The sequence below is a fragment of the Sesamum indicum genome, linkage group LG11, assembly GCF_026168435.1.
Source record: "Sesamum indicum cultivar Baizhima isolate 11 linkage group LG11, ASM2616843v1, whole genome shotgun sequence".
NCBI lineage: Eukaryota > Viridiplantae > Streptophyta > Magnoliopsida > Lamiales > Pedaliaceae > Sesamum > Sesamum indicum.
In genome coordinates, this window is record NC_142667.1 from 9,453,879 (window position 1) to 9,476,371 (window position 22,493).

Below are 22,493 nucleotides of genomic sequence, written 5' to 3' on the forward strand. Positions count from 1 at the left end.
TTTGAAGAAAAATGTTGGAACCATTTGCCCATCAACTTCATCTATATTGGTTTATCAATTTACCCGTAGACTTCAGATCTTTGCGCCAGTGGCTGTCAATTAGTTATGCTGCTTCCTGACCTTCACTCTATTGCCATATAAATTCATGTCTCAGCTGTCTATTTGTTACTTGATGGTGAACTTCAGTTATATATGTGTATATATATTTTTCATATATCTATACTGTTTTTTCCCTATTTCGATCCTATCATAGTAGTATTTACCTTTTCTTCTCATTTTTCGTGCTTTACGTATGTTGGATTTGCAGGAGAAAACAGGGCACAGCCTAAGAGTTTTCCGCAGGTTAGCCCGGTCATTGAAGGAAATGTCGATTCAGAAGCTCTAGCTATCTAATAAACTTGTGTGTCAATCAGTTCTATGTTGTCTAGTTCATCTGATCCTTTGATCCTTGAAGCTGAATAGTAGATATATGGTGTATAATAGCAAAATGTCGATCTTATTTATAATTTAAATTAAGTTTCAAATTGTCCTTATTGTTCTTATAGTTTATAATAGGGATAGTTTCACTTGTCGGCTATTCCCACACATCACGTCTTAATCGGGAAATTTTGTTTCTTATCTCAGGGTATCAATTGCCTTATTTCTGTACTGAATATTGTGAGAAATATGATGATGTCATCGCAATTCCTTTTATGGAGTTTTTGCAAAGAGCTTTATGTATTTTATGCTACTGGTAGGAACCACATGAGTTGTATGTTATTCTTACTACGTAGATGAAATGATTATATTATTTAAAAGTGAGTTCTTATAATGACATTCTCAAGATAATTAATGTAGCCTTATTTTATTCTTAGAAAAGATCAAAAAGAAAAAGTATAAGAACATAATGGTAAGAGTCGTGAGTTCTAAAAACATAAGGATAAGGATCCAAACACTGTTTTAGGAATGGATTTAATTTCATGGAGTTTGCATAGGTAGTTTTAGAGTTCTAAGCAGTACCGATGACGCTTTGTTGGAGGCCCTCACTTCGCTTATGGCGCTGGTGCATCATTATGGTGATGAAATGAGAGCAGAGCCGGCCTTGAGGTTAGGGAAAGAGGGGTTGGGTAAGGGACTCCAGATTAGGGTTTCATGCAAGGAAATAGATGGTTATGACAATTCTTGTAAGCAAGCCGGTCATCAATCTTGCCAACCAACCAACTAAATATGTTTCCTATAGATGAAAACCAACTGTAATGTTTTGTGCAAGTTTTTATAGTTTAATTATAATATTCTGGTAAAATTCTCACATACACGAGCGATAATTGACATCGTCAAGTGTTTTGAATTTGTGCTTTTGCATTTTTGTAAGGTACTTAATTTTATTTCCATCCATATATTTGTGCTGACTTTTTGCCGATTTTATGAAAGTCTTACCCATTCTCAAATTTCAGTTTCAGCCTTGCCCTCCCTAAGAGGTTCTTGTTATACATCCATCTCCTAAATTTTCCTATCATGATGATATATCACTGTATTCACACATAAATATATATATTTAATTAATTTTCTAATTTGACGATCTACATAGTTAAAAATATTATAGTATTACGTACACTATTTAGGAGAATACATATAATTAACATGATATAAGATTACTAAAAAAATCATAAAATTAAAATAAGTAAACCATAATTAATTTAATTAAACACAATGAAATATTAAATTAGTCTTTGCTACCTGGTCAACCAACTTAAGTGATGATCAACACTAGTTGACGGTCCAAAATTCGAGTAAATACAAGCTAATTAAATTTATATGCACGAAAATCAGAGTGTTGAGAGTGTTTGTGGTAAGTATAAGAATTTTTACAACAAATGAAATAAAATGAAATGCATATTATATATATATATATATATAAGCCGTTTGGTTATGGTTTTTGTAACGGTGTTTGAAACGCCCGAGATAGCCATTGAAAATAAGTTGTTAGAAAATGTAATGGCTATTTTGTAATGGTTTTTCGAATGACTCTTATAAAAAAAAGTCGTTCGTAATGTGATGGTTCTTGTAACACCGTCTTTTATACACTTTGCAACGATTTTTGCCATTGCCATTGTAACGGCTGATTATTTGACCAAATATTCATTACAAAAATAGGTAATTGTTGCAAAAATCATAGTAAAATAGTAACGGCCTACAAATTATAACGGCTTTTGGCACACACAAAATTTGTAGCAGTTTTTGGCCATTACAAAAAAATCCATTTTCATTATCTTCTCAATGACGTTAGCAAGTCCATTCTGTTACAAAGCCGTTACAAGGGTCGTGTGTATTGAACGAGCCTGTTGACTGTTCCAAAAAAACCATTACAAGTACTTTGTAGTGTCTAAATCATACCTAAAATTAAATCCCTACAACAATATACTTTCACATATAAAATAATTATGGCACAAGAATAAACAAAATGCATATCATATTAAAAATATTATTTTCTACAATAGATCACGGGAGCCAACTTATTGACTTGCCGGTCATCTATTCCCACATACTTACTTATTCAACAATATTCATATATATATGTTTGCACTTATGAAGTTCCTAGAGTAGACATGGTTATGGAATGTGATCACACACATAGAGATATATAACAATTAATCATTTTCATGATTCTTGGTTTTAGGTGTTGTATGTTTCAAAATTATTAAAGAGGGACATCTATATATGATCACATAAAATTATTTAATAATAGACATATTATTGCTTGCAATATTATGTCTATTTGTTAAATTATACATTCATACTTACGAATTTTGTAGATAAAAATGCCAGAAAACTAGCTCAAAATTAAACTACGACTTTTTGATCTAGTTTACTTGCATGTACTTTGCATTTGATTAGTTGACTGACTAAAATGAAAATAAATAGCAGTATGATATAGGGTCTTTCTGTAAAATGATTTTTACTTTAGTCTTTTACATCTTTATCGTGTTGTCTGAACATATTAATAACATCCAACTTTAGTCTAAAAGACAGGGATAAGGAACGACATCAATTTCTTGGCCATAAGCACTTGCACAACTTGCAGTAACTTTTCTTCCAGCGTTGGCTGATGTTAGTTGTATGGATTCCATCCATATTCCACGACACGGTACGGATCTGCTGCAGTTGAGATTAATGGCGATGTCTGTGGTAGATGTGCCGTATATTTCCTTGTAACTTACATTGCTTATTTGAACTCCAGTTACCTTCACCAAAACAGGAAACATTAGTGCATGTTGCCAACTTTATAAAACTATATATCGTCGAGTCCTTATAGTTACCTGCTCTCTGCATGCATCTCTAACGTCACAGTAGTTTTGATCGATGATTATAGGATTCTTGACTGAGTAGAACACCAGATTTTCAAATACAACGTCTCGCACGTATCCTCTTCCGACCTTTTTGCATGTAAATATGAGTTAGTCTAATGGTACATGGTAACTATGAGAAGATGATAGGCTATAAGCAATGAGGTTTTGTACTGTGAATGCTAAAACTAGTGTCTTTAAATTTAAGCCTATGTTTGAATGATGTTGTAGGTCAGAAGCAGAGTGAAGCAGAACATAAACTATGTCTCAATTCATATATATTCTGAGCCATCCAAATTTCTTTAGTCTGCTCAAGTTTCTTGAACTTTTTAGTAGGTTATATATTAGTAATTGCACCAAATACTACAAGAAAATTGGTCAATAGCGATAAAAAATATTTGCGTCGAACTAATTAATAAGTAAAATTTTTATTGTTAATCTACGTTATTTAATACAAAAAATTTACTTACTAATAAATTTAGCAACGAAAATTTATTCACTACAAGAGAGCAGACAGAAATTAGAGACGGAAAAACATCCGTCACTAATTTTCACCATCCAGAGATGGATTCAGAGACGAAAAACGATTGTGTTAGAAATTATAAAATAAATTTAAAAATATTTTAATGTATTGGCATTTTAAGAAAAGATATTTCATTTCCGTCTTTGATGTAAAATTAATTAAATTAGAAATTCCGTCTTAAAATTCCAAATTCTAAGATGAAACCAGAGATCAATTTTAAAATATATATTATTTAATCCCTATTTATTTCCATCACAGAATTGAAAATTCTGACAGATTCAAAGACGGGTTTAATATTTTTTTATTAATTTTTTTAAATGTATATTAGAGATGCTAATAAAATATTTATTAAATAAATAAAATAATTGTTCTCTCTCAAAGAAGATCGTATTTCTCTTATTTCCATTCAAGCCCTAACTTATCTTATTTTAACTCAAAGAAGATGATTACGCCATTGCTTGCTTTGGCGACGAAGGTCATTGCTTTGAGTCTCACTCCATTGCTTGCTCAGACGACAAAGGTCGTCGCTTCGTCTCTCCTTGCAGTGTTAGAGGTCATAGCCGTGAAAGTAGATTGAGTAGGTCATATCCCTATCTTGCTTGGACGCTCACGCCGATTGCAATATTTGGACTCTTACGAATCTATATGAAACACCTTGTATGACATCTTCTTGGCCTGCTTACAGGCAAAATTTTCAGCTTATTGTGACTAAGTCATTACACTCTCGATGTCCTAGCCGATTCTGATGAGTTGAGCTTAATAGTGATTATCCTAGAATTTAAGTTAAGAGTGCAAGTTCTTGGACTATGGTTTGTCAAGCATTTCAATACTTGTATTTGGTATAGTACTTGTAAATATGAAGACTTGTATTTATTCTTGGTAGACAATGATAGTGCTTTCCACACTTCATTCTAAGTATATTGGTTTCTTTATTTTTTTATGGTTTTCTGGAAATAGATTTTGCTTGATGCATTTATTATTAGTCGTGGTATCTCATTTTGTTCCAGCTTTAATTTATTTTAAGTTAGGGATTTAATTGAAAATGAGTTTTGACTTCAGCAACAAAATTAGAGATGGATTCAAAGACGAATCAGCCACGGGATCAGAGATGAAATAAAGAAGAATAGAAGCATTGATACTGTAAACGATGGATTTTCATACGGATGTAAGACATACTTACTACGTATTTGGTTAAGGTTGTTGGTACTAAGACAAATTTTAAAACGGATTATGTTCCGTTTCAAGTCAAGTGACAGATTCAGCAATGGAATCAGCCATGTGACCTTCAGCAACAGGTTTTCTAATGGAATTTTCCGTCTCTAATCTTATCAGCGATAGAAATATAGGTTTCAGAGACAGAAAATCCGTCTCTGAAACCCTATTTTCTTGTAGTGATTGCTATCAAATTTAACAATAAATTGTTTAAAATACATATTAAATAATATAGATTAACAACGAAAGTTTTACTTGTTAATTAGCTCGACGCTGATTTTAACATTAGATATTTTTATTACTATTTGAGATATTTTCTGTAATGAAATTCTGGCAAAATAGAGTCAAATAGTAAGGTATTAACGGAGACGAACAATTCATAGTCTTAGAAAATGAACCCAAATGACAAAACTATACGTATTTTTATAGGGTTTAATGCAATTCACCTCATGTAATTTAACAAATGAGCAAATTGCCCCCTATAAAAAAAATCACAATTTACCTTCCTATATTTTCTAAAATAAAACAATTTACCTAACCTAAACAGGGAGGTGGATTGCTTCATTTAAAAAAAAAAAACACAAAAAGAACAATTATATCATTTTAAAAAACGCACATAGGGGTAACATATTATTTTTCACAAGAATTTCAATGTGAATATTTTGAATAACACGGGGAGATAATTTGCAAATTTATCGGGATTTAGGGTGGAAAACAAGAATAAGTAATTAAGGGTGTGATGGATGGCATATACCTGCCATGTTTTGATCCGAGCTCCATTTGTGGTTCGATTGAAGAAGGCATTGGTCACGTGTATCTTCTCTACGTTTACATAGTTTCTCGATTTTCCTAAGCTTCCGATGCTATAATTTACACACAATTAAGAAAAAAGGCAGTATCAAGTTATAGAATATGCCATTAATAATGCATTGGATTTTAATTAAGCAAGCACCTGATACCATGCCCAGGTCCACATTCAACATTTGCTATTTGGATGTTAGAATTGTGATCACCAATCGAAATACAATCATCACCTGAAATCATACATTCATTACCAAATCATTTGATTAGTAAATTATAATTTATCATATCAACTATACTCGTTTTCAATCAATTTTTCTGTCGGAAAAACATCACATATTAATATATGGGTACAAATATCACATATGCAGTATACGTGATATTTTTTCCAACAAAAAAATCAACCAGAAAACGGCTAAATATGAGAAACTGCAGATTCCGCAAAATTAAGACAACGAGTTGGATATAAAGTATAAAAACGAACATAATTCCGAGCGACGTAATTGAAAGATAGAGAAATAGTAGTATTCACCACTGCGTATCCTGGAATTGGTGATGACCAGTTGTTGAGATGAGTGTATGTGAATTCCATCGGTGTTGGGGCTATTTTGGGGGGAGTCGATCAACACATTGTTTATATTAAAACTGTTGCAGCCTGTGACCAGTATATGTGTTTGGCTGCTATTTACGAAATTCAAATTGCTAACGCTGCTCCCATTGCATGAGATGAACTTCAACGCCTGTCTCCTCAATTATTATGTATACATACAAATTAAACACATATCATATACGAATGTAAATTGCTAAAAAAATTTCAGATGGGGTAATTTGCTCGTTTGCAATATCACAGGGAGTTGCTTGCATTTTTTTTCATATATATTATATATCAAATTTAGTGCAATGTATCTTCCTGTGATTTTGCAAATAAGCAAACTACCCTCTATAAAAATTCTGTAATATACAAGAATGTAAATTGCTTTATTTTAAAAAAAAATACAGAAAAGTAAATTGTTGTATTTTAAAAAATATTGGGAGGTAAATTATTATTATTATTATTTTATAAGGAGGTAATTTACTCATTTACAATATTAATGGAGGATGGATAATTTACTCTGTATTAGTAAAGTTAATGAGAGTTTTCATTTGTAACATAATTGAGTAAGAATTTTAGAGTTTTTAATATATATATATATATATTATGTTATAGAAAAGTATACTTAGGCTCTATTTTCAAACATAAAATTCAAATTATAGCAAAACGAAACAAAAAAAGGAGTACTTACAGTGGGAGCCAATTTGGTGCAGTTTATCTGAAAGTTGTCAAAATAAATAAATAAAAATGATGTTGCATACTCAAAGTTCACAAGTAATATACATACTACTTCACAAATAATTCAAAATGAAATAAAAAAGATTAAAGGCTATTTATCTCTCCATAATATATGAAATGAATAAAAAAAAAATTTGTAAAAAAAGAATTAGCAAATTACCCTGTGTTTTGAAAGTGAAGTAAATTACCCTTCTATCGATGGTTAGATAGGGGATAATTTGCTTCATTTTTCAAAATACAGGAGATAATTTGCTGTTTTTTTTTACAAAGATTTTTTTTGCACAGTTCTCATATTACAAGAGGTAAATTGTATTTTTCCAAAATAAAAAATCTTATATAGAGATGAACGCTCAAGATGTATCTATACAATTAGATATATAAACAAAAATACTTTTATCGTACCAATTTTTTAATACTCAAATTTACCCTATAATTCATTTCTTCCCTTAAAAAAATTTGATCGACACTGTAATTTCAATATTTTTTAATAATATTACAATTATAATTTTTTTTCCTCACCCACTGCTCCACATTTCTTTCTTACCTTAATTCTCTATGTTTTTTATCCTTTTAAATTTTTAATAAACCCATAATTATAAATGATTTTTTCTCTCCCGCCTCACTTCACGTTCTTTCTTCTCACGAACTTTTTTCTTTCACATCCCCTAATGACACCATGATTACTTTTTTTCTTTTCATAAATTTATTTTTTCTCTTCATCTCACACCATAATTTTTTCACAAATTTATGAGAAACTGCGGGTCGCGACGACTAGTATGTGTAAATGTGTTTGTACATATATACGTGCATACCCATATTATATACACAAAATGTATGTATCGTATGTATGTATATAAGAAGCCCTTACCAGTTGTGGATGGTATCTACATGATTGATCCCACCAAGCCTTTCCCTGACCATCAATGGACCCAAATCCATCAACATTCAACCCACTCACATCCTTAAATCCTAGCCATTGACTTGCATCCTTCCCATCCCACAAGCTAGGTGATTTCGGGGCCATAAGTCTCCCTGAAATCTACATATCAAATTCCACATTTTCAGGCTCAAAACAGTCCAATATTGGACAGTTACACATATAAATAAACAAAAAAATGCAAGCAACTTTCTCTGATATTGTAAATGAGTAAATTATTCTCTCATAAAAAAAATAACAATTTTACTCCCTATATTTTTTAAAATACAGCAATATATTTCTATATTTTTTAAAATGAAGCAATTTCTCAATACCTCGAAGTTAATTGTTGAGGCATCACATGGGCCATGGAAGATGACAGGGTTCACCAAAAACGTCTTCTCTGGTGGAACAATCACTTTGGGATATTGGGTTGGGGCGCTACAAGCAGCATTCCATGCCTCTACAAATGCCTAGTTAAAATAGGTTAACACGTACTTATTAGACGTTTTGCTGAAAACTCATCGCAAACTCACAATATCACAAATCATAATTATTTAATTAATATAAGGGTTAATTACATTTAGATCCCTTTTAAAAATACGAACTTTTTTAAAAAAAAAATTGAAATTACACTTGCACCCCTTCCAAAAATTCTCTATTTACACCTGACCCCGTTCGTTAGAATTAATACGAAAAATGCTGATGTGCGCAAAAAGAGACTATGATTTCCCAGTTCTGCCTTCATTTGATATTTTTATGTATAGTTTATACTTAAAAAGGAATAAGTGTAATATATATATACACATGAAATGAGGTTAACTTATTTATACTTTTTTCTTTATAAGTACAAACTTATTATAGGGGAATGATAAATGAAGGTTAAAGTTGGAAATCTATGTAACTTTTTTTTATGACATCAGCATTTTTCGTTCAGATCCTAATGAAAGTGGGTTAAATGTAAACAGTGAATTTTCAAAAGGATTGTAAGTGTAAATTTAAAATTTTTTTGGGAAAAACTGTAAATTCATCTTTTCAAAGAGGATTTAATTGTAATTAACCCTTAATAAGTATTTAATGATGAAAAAGCACAAATAGTTGGTGTGTATACTCTTGAATCATCTGTATAACCATCACTTGTGGCTCCATAATCCATAACGTTGAAATGGTCTTCAATTGTGCATAGGTTTGAGTGAGTTAAGTGTAAAGAAGCCAAACCGTAAAGGAATAAGAGTACGCCAAACGTATCCTAAAAAATATGAAAACTGTAGAAAATTAATTTTAATGAAATAAATTTGATTTAAGTAGTAAATACTGGAAAGACTGATAATTAAAAACTTCCACCCTCACCATGAAATTTCGAAGGTATATATGTATGTGCTAAGGAGCAAGCCTGCCAAAAAACACACTGCAGGTATAAATTATGCAAAACTAATTGGGCTTAATGCAATTTATTCTTGTAATATTGCAAATAAATAAATTATTCTTTATAAAAATTAATTAAAATAAAATAATTTACCCCTGTACTTAAGATTTAGGCACTTACTCGTCTCTTGTAGTTATTTATCTACTTATTACACTACCCATAAGTTTTTCAATTATTCTTTGGGGTCAATTATAATGGACACCCTTAAAGTTTTCCATAATTATAAATACCTCCCTTAAATTATAAATACCCTTACAATGGACTACACAAGGGGGTATTTGTTAGAATATTTACAATTTTAGAGGGATATTTGCAATTTTTCAAAAAAAGAAGAAACATCTGTAGATTTTAATTTACATATATATAGTGGGTATATATGAATATTTTAATGTACAACTAACACACACGTACAAAGACATATAACCACACACTTAGAGATACACACAGACGACCAATGGCGAGGCCAGAAAATATGCTTAGCTCTATCAAAATTTAATTTAATTAAATATAAGTGTTAGATTTAATAAAAGTTTTAAGTTAGCAGAGTTTGCATTACAGATTAAATGCAAGATATATGATATAAAGTGTCTGCTTGATCCTGTGATTGAACATGTCAAACCTATGTTTCCAGTATAAATATAATTTCTTGTATCGATTGGCCTCTTTTTCAATAATTACAGTTGGGATTAAATTCAATAATTACAACATGTGAGAGCCTGCTCTAACATATTTATCCTCTTAACCTAAGACAACGTACCACAATAAAATTTAAATAAAATCAATAAAAGTAATAGTTGAGAAATCCACCTAGTTGATACTTGTTGTACTGTGCTTATGTACCCCTTTACTTAATGAAGTTTACATTTACCGTAAAAAAAGTAATAGTATAAGAAACACCATCATAAAAACTTGTTTCACAACAATCTATTAGGCAAACTATGCCAAAAATTTCTTTTATGAAGCAAGTTATAAAATTTTGGGGTAAATTATAAAGACCTCTTTTGAAATTCGATATAATTATGAATATTCTTTTATTGTTTGAAAAATTATTAATACTTTTTTTATTTTAGTGGTCGTTTAATAATTAGTCAAATCCGTTAGATTTTCAGTCATTTTTATGATGAACTGACCAATAAGCCCTTATAGATTAAAAATTATAATTTTATTTATTTTTTAAAATTTTTATTTTATATGGACTAAATGGAATTTTTTTTTGTATGGACTATATTATTTAATAATAAATTATTATAGTTAAATAAAAAAATTATTCACTTAATTTATAAAATATTTAAATTTTTTTTAAAAATAAACAATATTTATAGTTCTTTGTCCACGAGGACATTTTGATCATTTCACCATAAAAAATAGGTGAAAACTAATGGATTGAACTAATTGTTAGACGGCTACTTATAAGAATTATTTTTTGCTTTTATTTTAGATATGTTTAAGGATTAAAATGCAATTGATTAGTTACTTTTAGGAATAAAGTGCTATTTCGGGTAAAGGACAAAATAAATCTTCTGTGAAACTCGGAAATAGGCATCGAGAATATTATGCAAATAGTTAACTGAAATGAGGGGTAATATGCTATATTTTTAATTTATATAGGGCTTACTGCAAAAACGCAAATTTAAAGGAGTGAAGTGCTATTTTCCCCCAAAAGAAGTACTGGCTGTAATGAACTATGTTTCTGTAGGCAACTATGCCCAACCCAGCGCCTATGTGAGCTCAGTTTCCTTCGCTCTTCCTGTAAACGAAGAAAGGGACTGAAAGATCACTCTTCTGCAAGATCCACTTCACAGTTTCTACCCTCTTCACCTCTCCTCCAATTTTCCATGGCAAATGCCTGGAAAAGAAACCAACCCAGTAAAATCTTGAACCCAAAAAACCTCCTCCTCTTCGTCTCCACCTCCCTCATCCTCCTCACCTTCCTCTATTTCTCCAACCAAACCCCCAAAGATCCCAAATTACCCCAGAACAAAATCCTCAAAGAATCAGTTCTTCATAGACCCATTAGGCCATTTGATTGCTATGATGCCCCGCAAGCCCACCCCGTGTTCGCCAACACTGTTGAGGGTCTCAAGTTCCCTTTCCTCTATTCGCTCTCAGACTTTGGGAATTTACCGGACAAGCCCCACAAAAACATTGTCAGGACTCTTAAAGGGAAGCCCTTTAGAAGGCCTGATATATCTGCCACGGTGCAGGAATTGTTGGAGAAGATGAGAAGGGAGAATAGAAATGGGATTTTCGTGGATGTTGGGGCGAATGTGGGAATGGCTAGCTTTGCTGCTGCTGTAATGGGGTTCAAGGTGTTGGCCTTTGAGCCTGTTTTTGAGAATTTGCAGCGGATCTGTGATGGGATTTATTTCAATAGAGTTGGGGAGTTGGTGGAGCTGTTTGAGGCTGCAGCCTCTGATCACTCCGGCAACATCACCTTCCATAAGGTATTTATGCTTTCTTCGGTTTCTAAATCTGTTTCTTGGCAGTTTTCTTCCTTGTGTTAACATCTTCAGAATTTCTGCGTTTTTCTTTGCTGTGGTATGAATTATGTTTGAATTTGAAGTGAACTAGTGTCAGTGGGATTGATGGGATATACCCGATTAGCATTCTGCTTGTATTTATTGTATACCGATCCTTGAACTAGTGCGAAATGCTGAGAAGTAAAATTCTGCACCACCAAGCTATAGAAGGTTAACTTTAATGTTTTGATTTCTCAAACTTTTGAGGCTTTAGCTTTTTAGGTTGTGAGGTTCAAGGGCTCTTAGACAACAATGTTATCTAATCAATTTCACAGTAATGTGGAAAAGGTCAGATGATATGTGAACTTGTATGATAAGATCTTTACTGTATGTTTAATCCTCCATCACGTTGATTCCCTTTCCTCCCTTCTATATGCTCTTTGAATTAGGCTTGTGATATGTGATAAGTTTGCCTAGACACCGGCTCTTACCCTGTGACACAAACTTTGGTAGTCTAGTTCTGATATCTTTCAAAAGTATCTGAACAATTTGGTGAGGAAATGCTGAAAGTGCAGATGATATCTTGTATTTTGGTTTTTAGTCACTTCTAAACAGACAGACCAGCTCCATGTGCTTAGGTCTATTAATCAACGTCTTAGATTGGTCGGAATTATATGCTATGGCAAAAGCCATTCTAGTTATTGGTTATGCTTTACTGCTAAAATTCATACCTATATACTAAGAATCTCTATGTATAGGCTATATGTGAATTTAGGTGTTGTGATCCTCTATCTATTTGTCCCACCACCCCACTTGTCCTTTAACTAATACAATGCCCTATCAGTTACTAGTAAAAGTAGATATGGCAATCCTTCTTCAACTATTGTCCAATTGGCTGCTTAAGTTCGAAAGACCTATGAATTAAGCTTTTTTTTTATACTTGTTTATCTGTTTCTGTCCATGGATGTTTTACTACTCTGATAGTCACGTTTTTGTTTACATGTAAACTATCAGTTGGTTGGTCGGCTTGACAATAGTGCAGTCTCAGCCACTGGTGCCAAGATGGCTTTTAAGTCCAATGAAGAGATTGCACTTCAAGTCAAGTCTATTCCTCTGGATGATGTAATCCAAGAGTCTGAGCCTGTGCTTCTGCTCAAAATAGATGTTCAGGGTTGGGAGCATCATGTTCTAAAGGGTGCATCAAAATTGTTGTCAAGGAAGAAGAATGAAGCACCATACCTAATATATGAAGAAGATGAGCGTCTGCTACAGGCGAGCAACAGCAGTGCCAGAGAGATAAGAGAGTTTCTTCGCAGTAAGGGTTACCACCAATGCACACAGGTTGGAACAGATGCACACTGCACGAAAACAGATTGACAACATGATTTTTCTAAAAACATTTGCCACAAAAACTGACTGAAAATCAACAAGCGGAATCCCATTGTTTGTAATCTATGAGTTGGTGATAACCAATCAATCAAGCCAGACTGAGGACCTTGCGATGCCCTTGTCCTAATGGCTCCTGAAGTGCTATTGAAGATCTGGAATATATTCGTAATGGACTCTAGGTCTAAGAAACTTGCAAAAGGCACTCTTCTTTTCTTGCTTGTAATCTGATTCTGATCATAAAGGTCCCAGCCTAAGCCCCTAAAGTTTTCTTTTCTTTTCTCTTTGTTCTTGAGTTTGATTTTCCTGATCTGTCTCTGCTTAGCATTGTAGGGGTCATAATTCTTTATAGTGCCTTGACTTTATCTTCAGAATCATCTTACTCATCCACCATTTGTGGAGGTACTAAAACTTTCATGATGTCAATCTTTATTTATTATCTTGGAACATATTTCATTGTGGCTTTATTGCATGAAGATAACTATGGCAGGACTATGCAAAAGTCCCTGTATCAACATCAAGGTCAACACATAATTCTTGGTCTGTGGATCAGTTTGCTGTTAAATGCGAGGATAAGTTACATCGACAGCCCTTGAAGTAGGTCTAATTACACAAATGCATCATAATCTTTGTCAAATTTGAAGTACACCCCAGAAGTTGTAGTTATAATTACAAATTACTCCTAGGAGGAATAACTTACAAAGACACCCTTTGTGTTAAATTATATTGACTCCCGGCAATAATGTATTTGTAATTTTGCAAAGAGTGTGAATGGAATGTTGCTGTGATGATGCTTGGCTTTCTTGCTGTGTTATCAGTCTGCTATCGTACGTTTTAAGCTTTCATTGGTAAAGGAAATCAATTGCTTTTATATTGACAAATTCTAGCTTTCTGTAGTTACTTGTTGGAGGGTTGACAGTTAAAGTTTTGGTTTTTACTTTGTGAAAATTTGATTACGAGAGCTGAAACTTTACTTTAAGGTCTGCATGGTTAGATTGCTTGACCCGACTTCAGTTGCAATAAATAAATACAAAAGAATAGGGTATTAGTGACGGACATCAATCCGTTACTGTTGTCACATGTCATAGACGAATTCCGTGTTGGAAAATAGTTTCGGAATAAAATTATTAAAAAAGAATTAGAAAATAGAGAGGTGGAGTTTTTGGAAGGATTGACATTTTTATTGGTAATTAAAAAGAATAAAATTAAAGAAAAAGATCCTCTCTATTTTGCTTTTGAAAATGCAAGTTGAAATATAGAATTTTGAGATTCGCGACGGATGTAAATACGAATGCAAATCTAATTATTTGTCTTCAAATCCATCGTTAATTGGTTTTTTTTATTTTGATTTTGGAATTGGATAGAAAGCTTTAATTATAAGATGGACTTTTCCACCTTAAAATAAAAAATTATGAGATGGAAAGAGAATTGAATTTTAAGAATATATTCTTTTACTAATTTAATTTTGTTTTGCTCTCTAATAATTAAAAAATAGGGTTAATTAATTACATCTATATTCCATTTGAAAAAAATAAAATTACAATTTCTCTCAGAAATTACTCTTACATTCATTTGAAAATATTCAATTAATTATAAAGCACCCCTACCATTAGATTTTGATAAAACAAGGTCCAGATGTTTGCTAAAGAATACGTAAATCTTCTGTTGTTTGATTCCGTACAAAGGTGATAAACTAGGGAAGCAAAAACTGTTCTAGGTGCCGCATTAATAAGATTTACCCTTCCAGGGACGACAAGCCTGTTGGATACTAGTTTCTGGTTGAAACAACGCATATGCTTCACTAGAACTGAAGTAGCTATAACTCCCCTTCCATCTGATCCTGTCCGATCCTCCATAAACAGGGTGCAACTCAGCAATGATCTCTGCCAACTGCACCCCTATTATAGCACCACTTCCAACCTTGTATTAGGGGGGTAGTCTTGCAGAATGCTATGGATCAGCCCAAAGAAATATCTGTTGACCATCCTCATCTATACTCTGTCAGTTGCTACAAATAAGGTCTAAGTTTCAGCAGCCCTTTCCAGCACCAAGATCTAGTTGTGGAGGAAACCGTCCAAAGAGACTTTCCCCTCTAATGTGTATAAAAATAGGTTGGTCCAAAGAAGCTCAATTAGCCTAAAAAAAAGAAAGAAACGGAAGGCCCATGGTACCCCCGAAAATCAGGAGGAGACCCCAGTTATGAGAGGCCCACGATACCTAAAAGGCGTCCCGTCCCCTAAAGACCAAATTGGCAAAGGGAGGACCAATAGACCCGTAAGGACATGTGATACCCTTAGAGAGAAGGACTCCTTAACATACTCCAACAAATCCCCTCGAGTATGGGAGGTATCCCCCAGCTACCCCTCAAATCCGGAGGGGGTCAGCCAACACCAAATCTGAGGGAAGATCAACCTTATCCAATAACTATGAAGCCATAATCCCCCCAAATCTGTGACCTCTACCAACAACCTTTTTGTTGCCTATAAATAAGGGTCTCCTCCAACGGGAGAAAGAGATGCAAGACCAGAAGGAGAATTGACCTTCATACATTCATCCACACATGATCAGATCCTCACAGTTATATTCACAAGACTAGAAGGATCTCCTCGAGAAGGATACGACTAGAGGGACATACCTGTTCACTTTTTTGCTACCATATTAGTCTAAAGGAGCCTTGTAAATCATACTTAGAGCTTTGATCCTGTATCAAGCAATAACACTCCCTCTTCCTTATTTCACGGTTTTTACCTTCTAGCACTTGTTTTATCACTTCACACTTCAAGTAGGTTGAGCACCTCACATCATTTATCTAATACGTGCATTTTTAACATGAATCACCCTTAAGCTACAGAGAATTGTCCATTGCACCCATAAGGATTCGTCATTTTGAGAAACAATATCCCAAAGATACCTCAAAATTAAGACTAGGTTTACAACTTCCATTCTCTACAACCCCATATCCCTTTTTTCCTTGGAAGGCAAATATGTGCCCAAGAAACCTTTGATAGCTTTTTGCGCCATTCCATTCCATATGAATGATCGTGGTGATAGATTCGTAGATCACATTGCAGTATGCAATAGGTCAAAAATCAGTCACAGAGATAAGGAGTTGCACTTTGGGGATGATGGCCAAAATAGTAGCATTAAGTTGTTTGAGAAGTTTTCTCTTAGAAAATAATTCCTTATTAGTAAAGATTACCTCAGCACCAATAATAGGCCATGCTGCTTTAAAGAAGGCAGAGGTGTATCCATTTGGCCCAAGAGCTCTATCTCCATCGATGTTAAAAATTGTTTCTTTGATTTTAGCATCAATGACAGGATCCACCAAAAATTTTCCTGAGATATCATGTGCCTTACCTAAGGCTCCTAGTGGTCTAAAATAATGTTAGGGTAGATGACCAAAAAGCCAATTAGTTTGGCCTAGATGTAATTGTTTTGACAATGCTCAATATTATGTAATATTATTCAGTAAATAAAATAAGTGTTCACTATTGGTCTTATCATTGTTGTGCTCATTCTATATGTTCATATTTGCTTAAACATCACAACAAAACCCATAGACTATTTAGACAACCATGCAGTTGGACCGCACATTGGATGGTGGTTATGTAATCAACTGCTAAGGGGTTGGGTTTAAAACGTTCCAAGTCGAGAACTCGAGATTGAGTATTGAGTGTGCTAAGGAGACTTGCACTAAAAGTTGCATTTATTTGATGAGTGCCACATTTTATTGCCGACATACGTGGGACGTCTATGCAATTTTAGTAGGTTGATTGACTAGGTGTCGAATCGACTGAACTGACTCATGGGGATCATCATATAGAAGTCTTGGAAGCTTGGTCAGTATGACTTGAATCTCCTGCTCCGATAGTATGAGAGCAGTCCTTAGACTTGAGGGACTACGACAGTCACGTCCCTACGATGACTGTATCTTGAATCTGACAAGAGGTGGTTGTATCACAAACATGATCATTATATGCCTTGTCTAATACAGTCGGAGTATATAGCGAGGACGGTGAGTTTCAAGAAGAGGATCCGTCCCCTGCCAGTGTATGATAGAGGTATCTCCTATGCACTCGGAGAGACGTTCACGCCTTATGAACCTGTGGCCACAATAGTTGATCAAATAGGAAAATGAGGTTCCTATGTCGAGTAACTTAGCATAAACCAGTCTCAAGTATTAAAGCGTAGATGCCTAATCTAAGATGGAAACCGAGACCAAATTCCAGGCCTTAGATTAAGGTAGGGAGACAGTAGACTGAAGGACCATACCCATCTGGAATATGGAGCCTAAATATTCACACATATATTTACATAGTCTTTAATGCCATGGACCATTGCTAGACGACCACCCATGGAAACGGGCTTACTTAATCAATGGTTGATCAAGGATGATTTATTAAATTGGATTTAATTAATCATTTGTATTGGACACTAGCCCAAGTCTAGCTGAAGGTAAACCTAAAGAGTCACGTACAAATTACCAAGGAAGAACAAGAAATTAATTCTGTAAAGTATAAGTAATTGGATTACTTACACGTGGGGTGATCCATTAGATAGATAGCCCAAGATTAAATTAATTTAATTGATTTTGTCTTAATTAATTAAAAAATTGAATTTATTAATTAAGAGACATTTGAGGCTTGTACATTTAATTGGATTAAATAACACTAGGCTCAATTTAGTTGGATTTTATTAATTCAACGAGCCTTGAATTTATTTTATATAATCGGTCCATTAATTGAGGCCCACTAGCCAATTGATGGAAGGAGAGTTAACAAAAAATTACACTTTTGAAAAGTGCAAATTTGGCCATAAGTAGAACCCTCTCTATATGGCATGATTGGATCATTGCCATATAGATGGAGGGGTTACTTTGTGGATAAGTGGAATATATCTAGACACATTTTCACTTATCTATAACTCTCTTTGTACCGGTGAAGTGTGGATAAATTTTGGAGGATTCCTACGTTCAGATCTTGAGTGAACGAGTAGCCGATTGAAATTCAAATCGAAAGAGGTAATCTCATTTCTATCTTTGAGCAGGCAATTGTTTTCATTCTCGAGATCCATGTACTCTATTAATTGACGTAGAAAATTCCTTCCAACTACCTACTAAAATTGCATAGACGACTTACGTCTGTCACCAATAAAATACGACATTCACCTAGTTAAAAGTAGAGTTAACCTAGTCCCCCTTCTTCCTAGAGGCTTCTTCCTCCTCCACAACTATACCATCGGCGACTAGGTTACCAGGAGAGCGAGACGAAGGCGAGTTTGAGAGGACATGACTTCTTTCCACCCCTATGCTACTCTCCAAATACGAAGATCTCCCAACCCAAATTTAAGAGCCAATGGACATTTTAAATTATAAAAAATTTATATGTAATTATACAAACCCGAAACCAATGACCCAATGGCTAATGGTTGGTATAAAAGCATTGGCTTAAATTGACCTTTTGACTAAGTACTGTTAAAAGACACAAGTCAAAATACATATAGTTCTATAATTTTAAATTATTAAAATTCTTAATTTTATTTACATAATTAAAAGTTTTAACGTCGATAGAACAATGAATATACGAAGCGGTGAGGCTTGATATTTTCTCTATCCTCTTCTCCACATTTCTCATTCCAGTATATTCCACTCACCCTCGCAATTCACAAACTACTCGATCCATCTCTCTTCCATGGCTACACGTCAAATTTTCCTTTTCCTCTGTCTCTGTTTCGTCGCTCTCTTCGTCTCCGCCGATGGCCGCAGCGCCCACGATGAACTGATCAACTACGGGTTCCCAATTGGACTTCTCCCCGCCAATGTTGACTCATATACTCTCAACACTACTACTGGCGTTTTCTCGGTCCGGCTGGGGGGTTCCTGCCGCGTGACTCTTCCTCCCGACAACTACTTGGCCACCTACTCCAACAAAATCACCGGTAAGATCGTCGAAAACCGCATTGCGGAACTCGATGGTATCAGCGTCAGGGCATTCTTCAAGTGGTGGGGCATCACTGGTATCAGATCCAACGGAGAGAATTTGGTGTTTGAGGTTGGGGTTGTCACTGCCAAGTATCCTTCCAAGAATTTCGACAAGTCTCCCTTGTGTGAAGGCACCCGGTCTTCTTCATAGAGGTCGATGAATTTCATCTTCTTTTAACTATCTACGACTTTTCTTATAATTGCTGAATTTCAAGTTATATTGAGCTTGGAGATTTATTTATTCATATGCTCATAAATGCTCTTATAAACGCTTGAATGCAATTATGCTCAACTCCCGTTCAATTTTCTGGAGTTATTGAGTTTCTTATCCAGATGATAAGGGTCTAATGGGGTTACCTTGCTAAAAATGAAATTAAGTTAGTGATTGGGAAATGCTTGCTGTTAAACTTTGCATGTTGCGCTGAATGTAAGAGTCTTAACTATCGAGTCACCATTAATTCCTAAACAATAATCTGTGGCAGAGTAGATTACGTGTTACTGGTGGCCTCATCTCTGGTCCGAGTGCAAAATGCAATTTACACGAGGTTGAACTATTTGAAACACATTACATGATGGAATGACGCCCCCTATTTACCTTTATAGACATCTTTGTTTCTTGCACTTTTCAGAGATGAAAATCTATAAGGAAATGTAATTGGGAATTAGCAAGTTTGACAAAAGTAATCATGGCTCATTTTTATCTTTAGATTCTACATTCATCTTATTAGTTAATTGGAATTTTATCAATTGTAGAATTTTCTATGATTTATCAACAGTATACCTCTATTGAAGTATTTTATTGTTTTAATTTACATAGGGGTCATAACATTGAGCTTAGTAGGATTACTTATCTTTCCAGAATTGGAAGTTAATATAGCTGAGCTATTAGTTTTTGTGGAGTCAATATATCAAGGTGCAATCGTAACTATTCAGTAAACGTTAAAATAGATCAGTTTACTGAGTTCTTACAGCATATTTAAGCTTGATTGAATTTGTAAGATGCAATTCTGAGCCCTTGGGTGATCCCTTTGAGTTTTGGGTTGGACGAGTACAATTGTCAACACTTCAATTCCTTTTGAAATGAAAGCGATTAAGTATTATTAATTGAAATAAATCAATTACAATTATTCCTGTCAAATATCAATATTTAACAAAGACAATTACAATAATCATACTTTATCAACAATATAAGATAAATTAGATCTAGACAACACCTGCTATGTAAACAACACTCCACACATATGGTGGGATTCGAACCCATGACCTCTAAGGTCATGGTGACTCAATTTCACCAACTGAGTTAGGCCTCATTGGCTGTCAACACGTCAATTCGTGCACTCATAAACATCATACCTATCAAGGCCATGGTTTTGCTTATTTTCATATATGACTAGTATACCCTTCGAATGCTAATTACCGTTCTGGGGTGATATTTGCAGCTCCTCACGAGCAGCTAGACACTGTTTTCAAAGTTATCCTACATCAAATTGAAATCTAATGGCCTGAAATAAGTTCCTTCTAAGTTTATGTAGTTCCAATATACTCTTATTCAATTTTTCCCCTTCATGCTCCGCTGTTTTTGGCTGAGGCTTTGTAATGACTTACTTAATTGCAAGAGTGAGAATCCATTTGGACAAGATAATTACTTTGATTTGAGTTTCAATTCTTTCTTCAAGATTGTTTTGAATGTCATATAATGGCCATATCTGGCTGATTTCTTAAGTTACGGGAAATGTACTAACGGATTATTTGACTAAAGGATGAAAAAGGATAAGATCCACAGAGAAGTGGCAATTGATATGGCGGATTATATTTATCATCCACCTATTTTAAAGGACTTTGCCACACAAAAGTATACAATGGCTGGATTATTTGACATTTTTTTCTTTTGGTTTTCTGCTGTTGTGAAAAATCTGGAGCCCTTTTTTCTCCCACAACCCACCGCTTCCTTTCTTAACCCCACTGACCCCATTGTTTCCTCCCTTTTCATCTTCCCCAGCCGCACCCCATTATCAACTCTCTTGATCTGCTATCTCGGTTTTTCCAGATGGCATCTTCTACCACAAATCGCAACAAGTCATGGGAAAACTTTATGTTTATGCGAAGTATATTGTCCATTTGGAATTGCTTGGGGAATACAAGACTTACATAATTTCAGTATGATCTTCAAATGCTCTATTGTATTCAAAGACACAATATCTACTGAAGGCGTAATAATCATTTTCTCTTTCTTCGGAGTTCTACTGCTCAGCTTAAAACATAGTTATGCTTTCACTGCTGTCATGGAGCATATTTATTAATTTGTTGACTTGCGTTTTTCATGCTTTTCAGATCCAAAAGGTCTTTAGCTTAAATCATCAGATAGTTCAGATTTGTGCAACACCAAAGCATTCTCTTCTGCTGATGTTCTAAATTACATTATGTCGAATACGCAGCAATTAGTTTGATGCCTTGCTGCGGAATTGGATTATTATGTCTTCCATTTAATAAGCTATGTATATATTGGGTGACATAGTGTAACTTTGACGAAGTTGCAATGTGTAACATACTTGGACTCTTTATGCTATGTTATATCAAAGCTAGTGAACTATTGGTTGGTGAATTGATGTACTTAAACTTCTCATCGTCCTGTCTGGTATAACGTTGTTTTGCTCACCTCATCAATCGAGTCAACATGTTGCTCGTATCCCTTCAATGATTGTGTAAAGAGTGATGCAGATGGGATTTGTCTTGACTTTGTCCTTTCAATATTTGTGTAAAAGGGCGATGCAAGATTGCCCTGGTAATTCGAAACATCAGTTGTGAAGGGTGCATCTTCAATTGTGGTCTTTGTATGTGTAGGCTGCATCAGAAAGATTTTGCTACTAGGCTGGAGCTGGCTATCTGAACATCCTCTTCTGTTTCTTTAATCCAAAGTTCTAATTAATGGTGGTGATTTTATTAGTCCTTTTTTATCATGTTTGATTTTAAATTTTTCTATCTGACATCGGCTTCTGTGTTGATGAATTTAGCAATTCAAGATCCTTTTGTTTGCATGGGGATCTTGGGCACTATTAGGTTGGAAAATACCATCTGGGTGTTTGGGAACAAGTCATAAATAGTTTACAGACATGGATGTCATTGCAAATTCCAATAGT

General features: G+C 34.2%; 4 protein-coding genes across 5 annotated transcripts in view; 3 read left to right on the forward strand and 1 right to left on the reverse strand.

Moving 5' to 3' along the window:
* EMB3142 (nuclear pore complex protein (DUF3414)) overlaps window positions 1-693 on the forward strand; it is a 42,917-nt gene extending 42,224 nt beyond the window's left edge. For both annotated transcript variants that reach the window (XM_088875325.1, XM_088875326.1), the window contains exon 45: window positions 308-693. In XM_088875325.1, coding sequence (XP_088731451.1) covers window positions 308-385 — 78 coding nt within the window. In that variant the 3' untranslated portion in view covers window positions 386-693. The remainder of the gene's footprint in view (window positions 1-307) is intronic.
* Window positions 694-2,911: 2,218 nt separating this feature from the next.
* LOC105173504 (putative polygalacturonase At1g80170) lies at window positions 2,912-9,500 on the reverse strand. Its single transcript, XM_011095263.2, has 10 exons — window positions 9,456-9,500; window positions 9,217-9,354; window positions 8,441-8,578; window positions 8,058-8,228; window positions 7,143-7,169; window positions 6,392-6,599; window positions 6,011-6,092; window positions 5,813-5,921; window positions 3,297-3,413; window positions 2,912-3,221 (listed from the first exon to the last, which is right to left on the reverse strand). Exons 1-10 carry the CDS (start codon window positions 9,456-9,458, stop codon window positions 2,994-2,996), a joined length of 1,221 nt encoding a protein of 406 aa, XP_011093565.1. The 5' UTR covers window positions 9,459-9,500; the 3' UTR covers window positions 2,912-2,993.
* Window positions 9,501-11,215: 1,715 nt separating this feature from the next.
* On the forward strand, window positions 11,216-13,841 carry LOC105173505 (FkbM family methyltransferase). The gene is made up of 2 exons (XM_011095265.3): window positions 11,216-11,975; window positions 13,005-13,841. The coding sequence occupies exons 1-2, from the start codon at window positions 11,367-11,369 to the stop codon at window positions 13,365-13,367; spliced, it is 972 nt and encodes a 323-aa protein (XP_011093567.1). The 5' UTR covers window positions 11,216-11,366; the 3' UTR covers window positions 13,368-13,841.
* Window positions 13,842-18,947: 5,106 nt separating this feature from the next.
* Window positions 18,948-21,958, forward strand: LOC105173506 (DUF538 family protein (Protein of unknown function, DUF538)). The gene is made up of 2 exons (XM_011095266.3): window positions 18,948-19,509; window positions 21,688-21,958. The coding sequence occupies exon 1, from the start codon at window positions 19,067-19,069 to the stop codon at window positions 19,505-19,507; it is 441 nt and encodes a 146-aa protein (XP_011093568.1). The 5' UTR covers window positions 18,948-19,066; the 3' UTR covers window positions 19,508-19,509; window positions 21,688-21,958.
* Window positions 21,959-22,493: the final 535 nt, after the last annotated feature.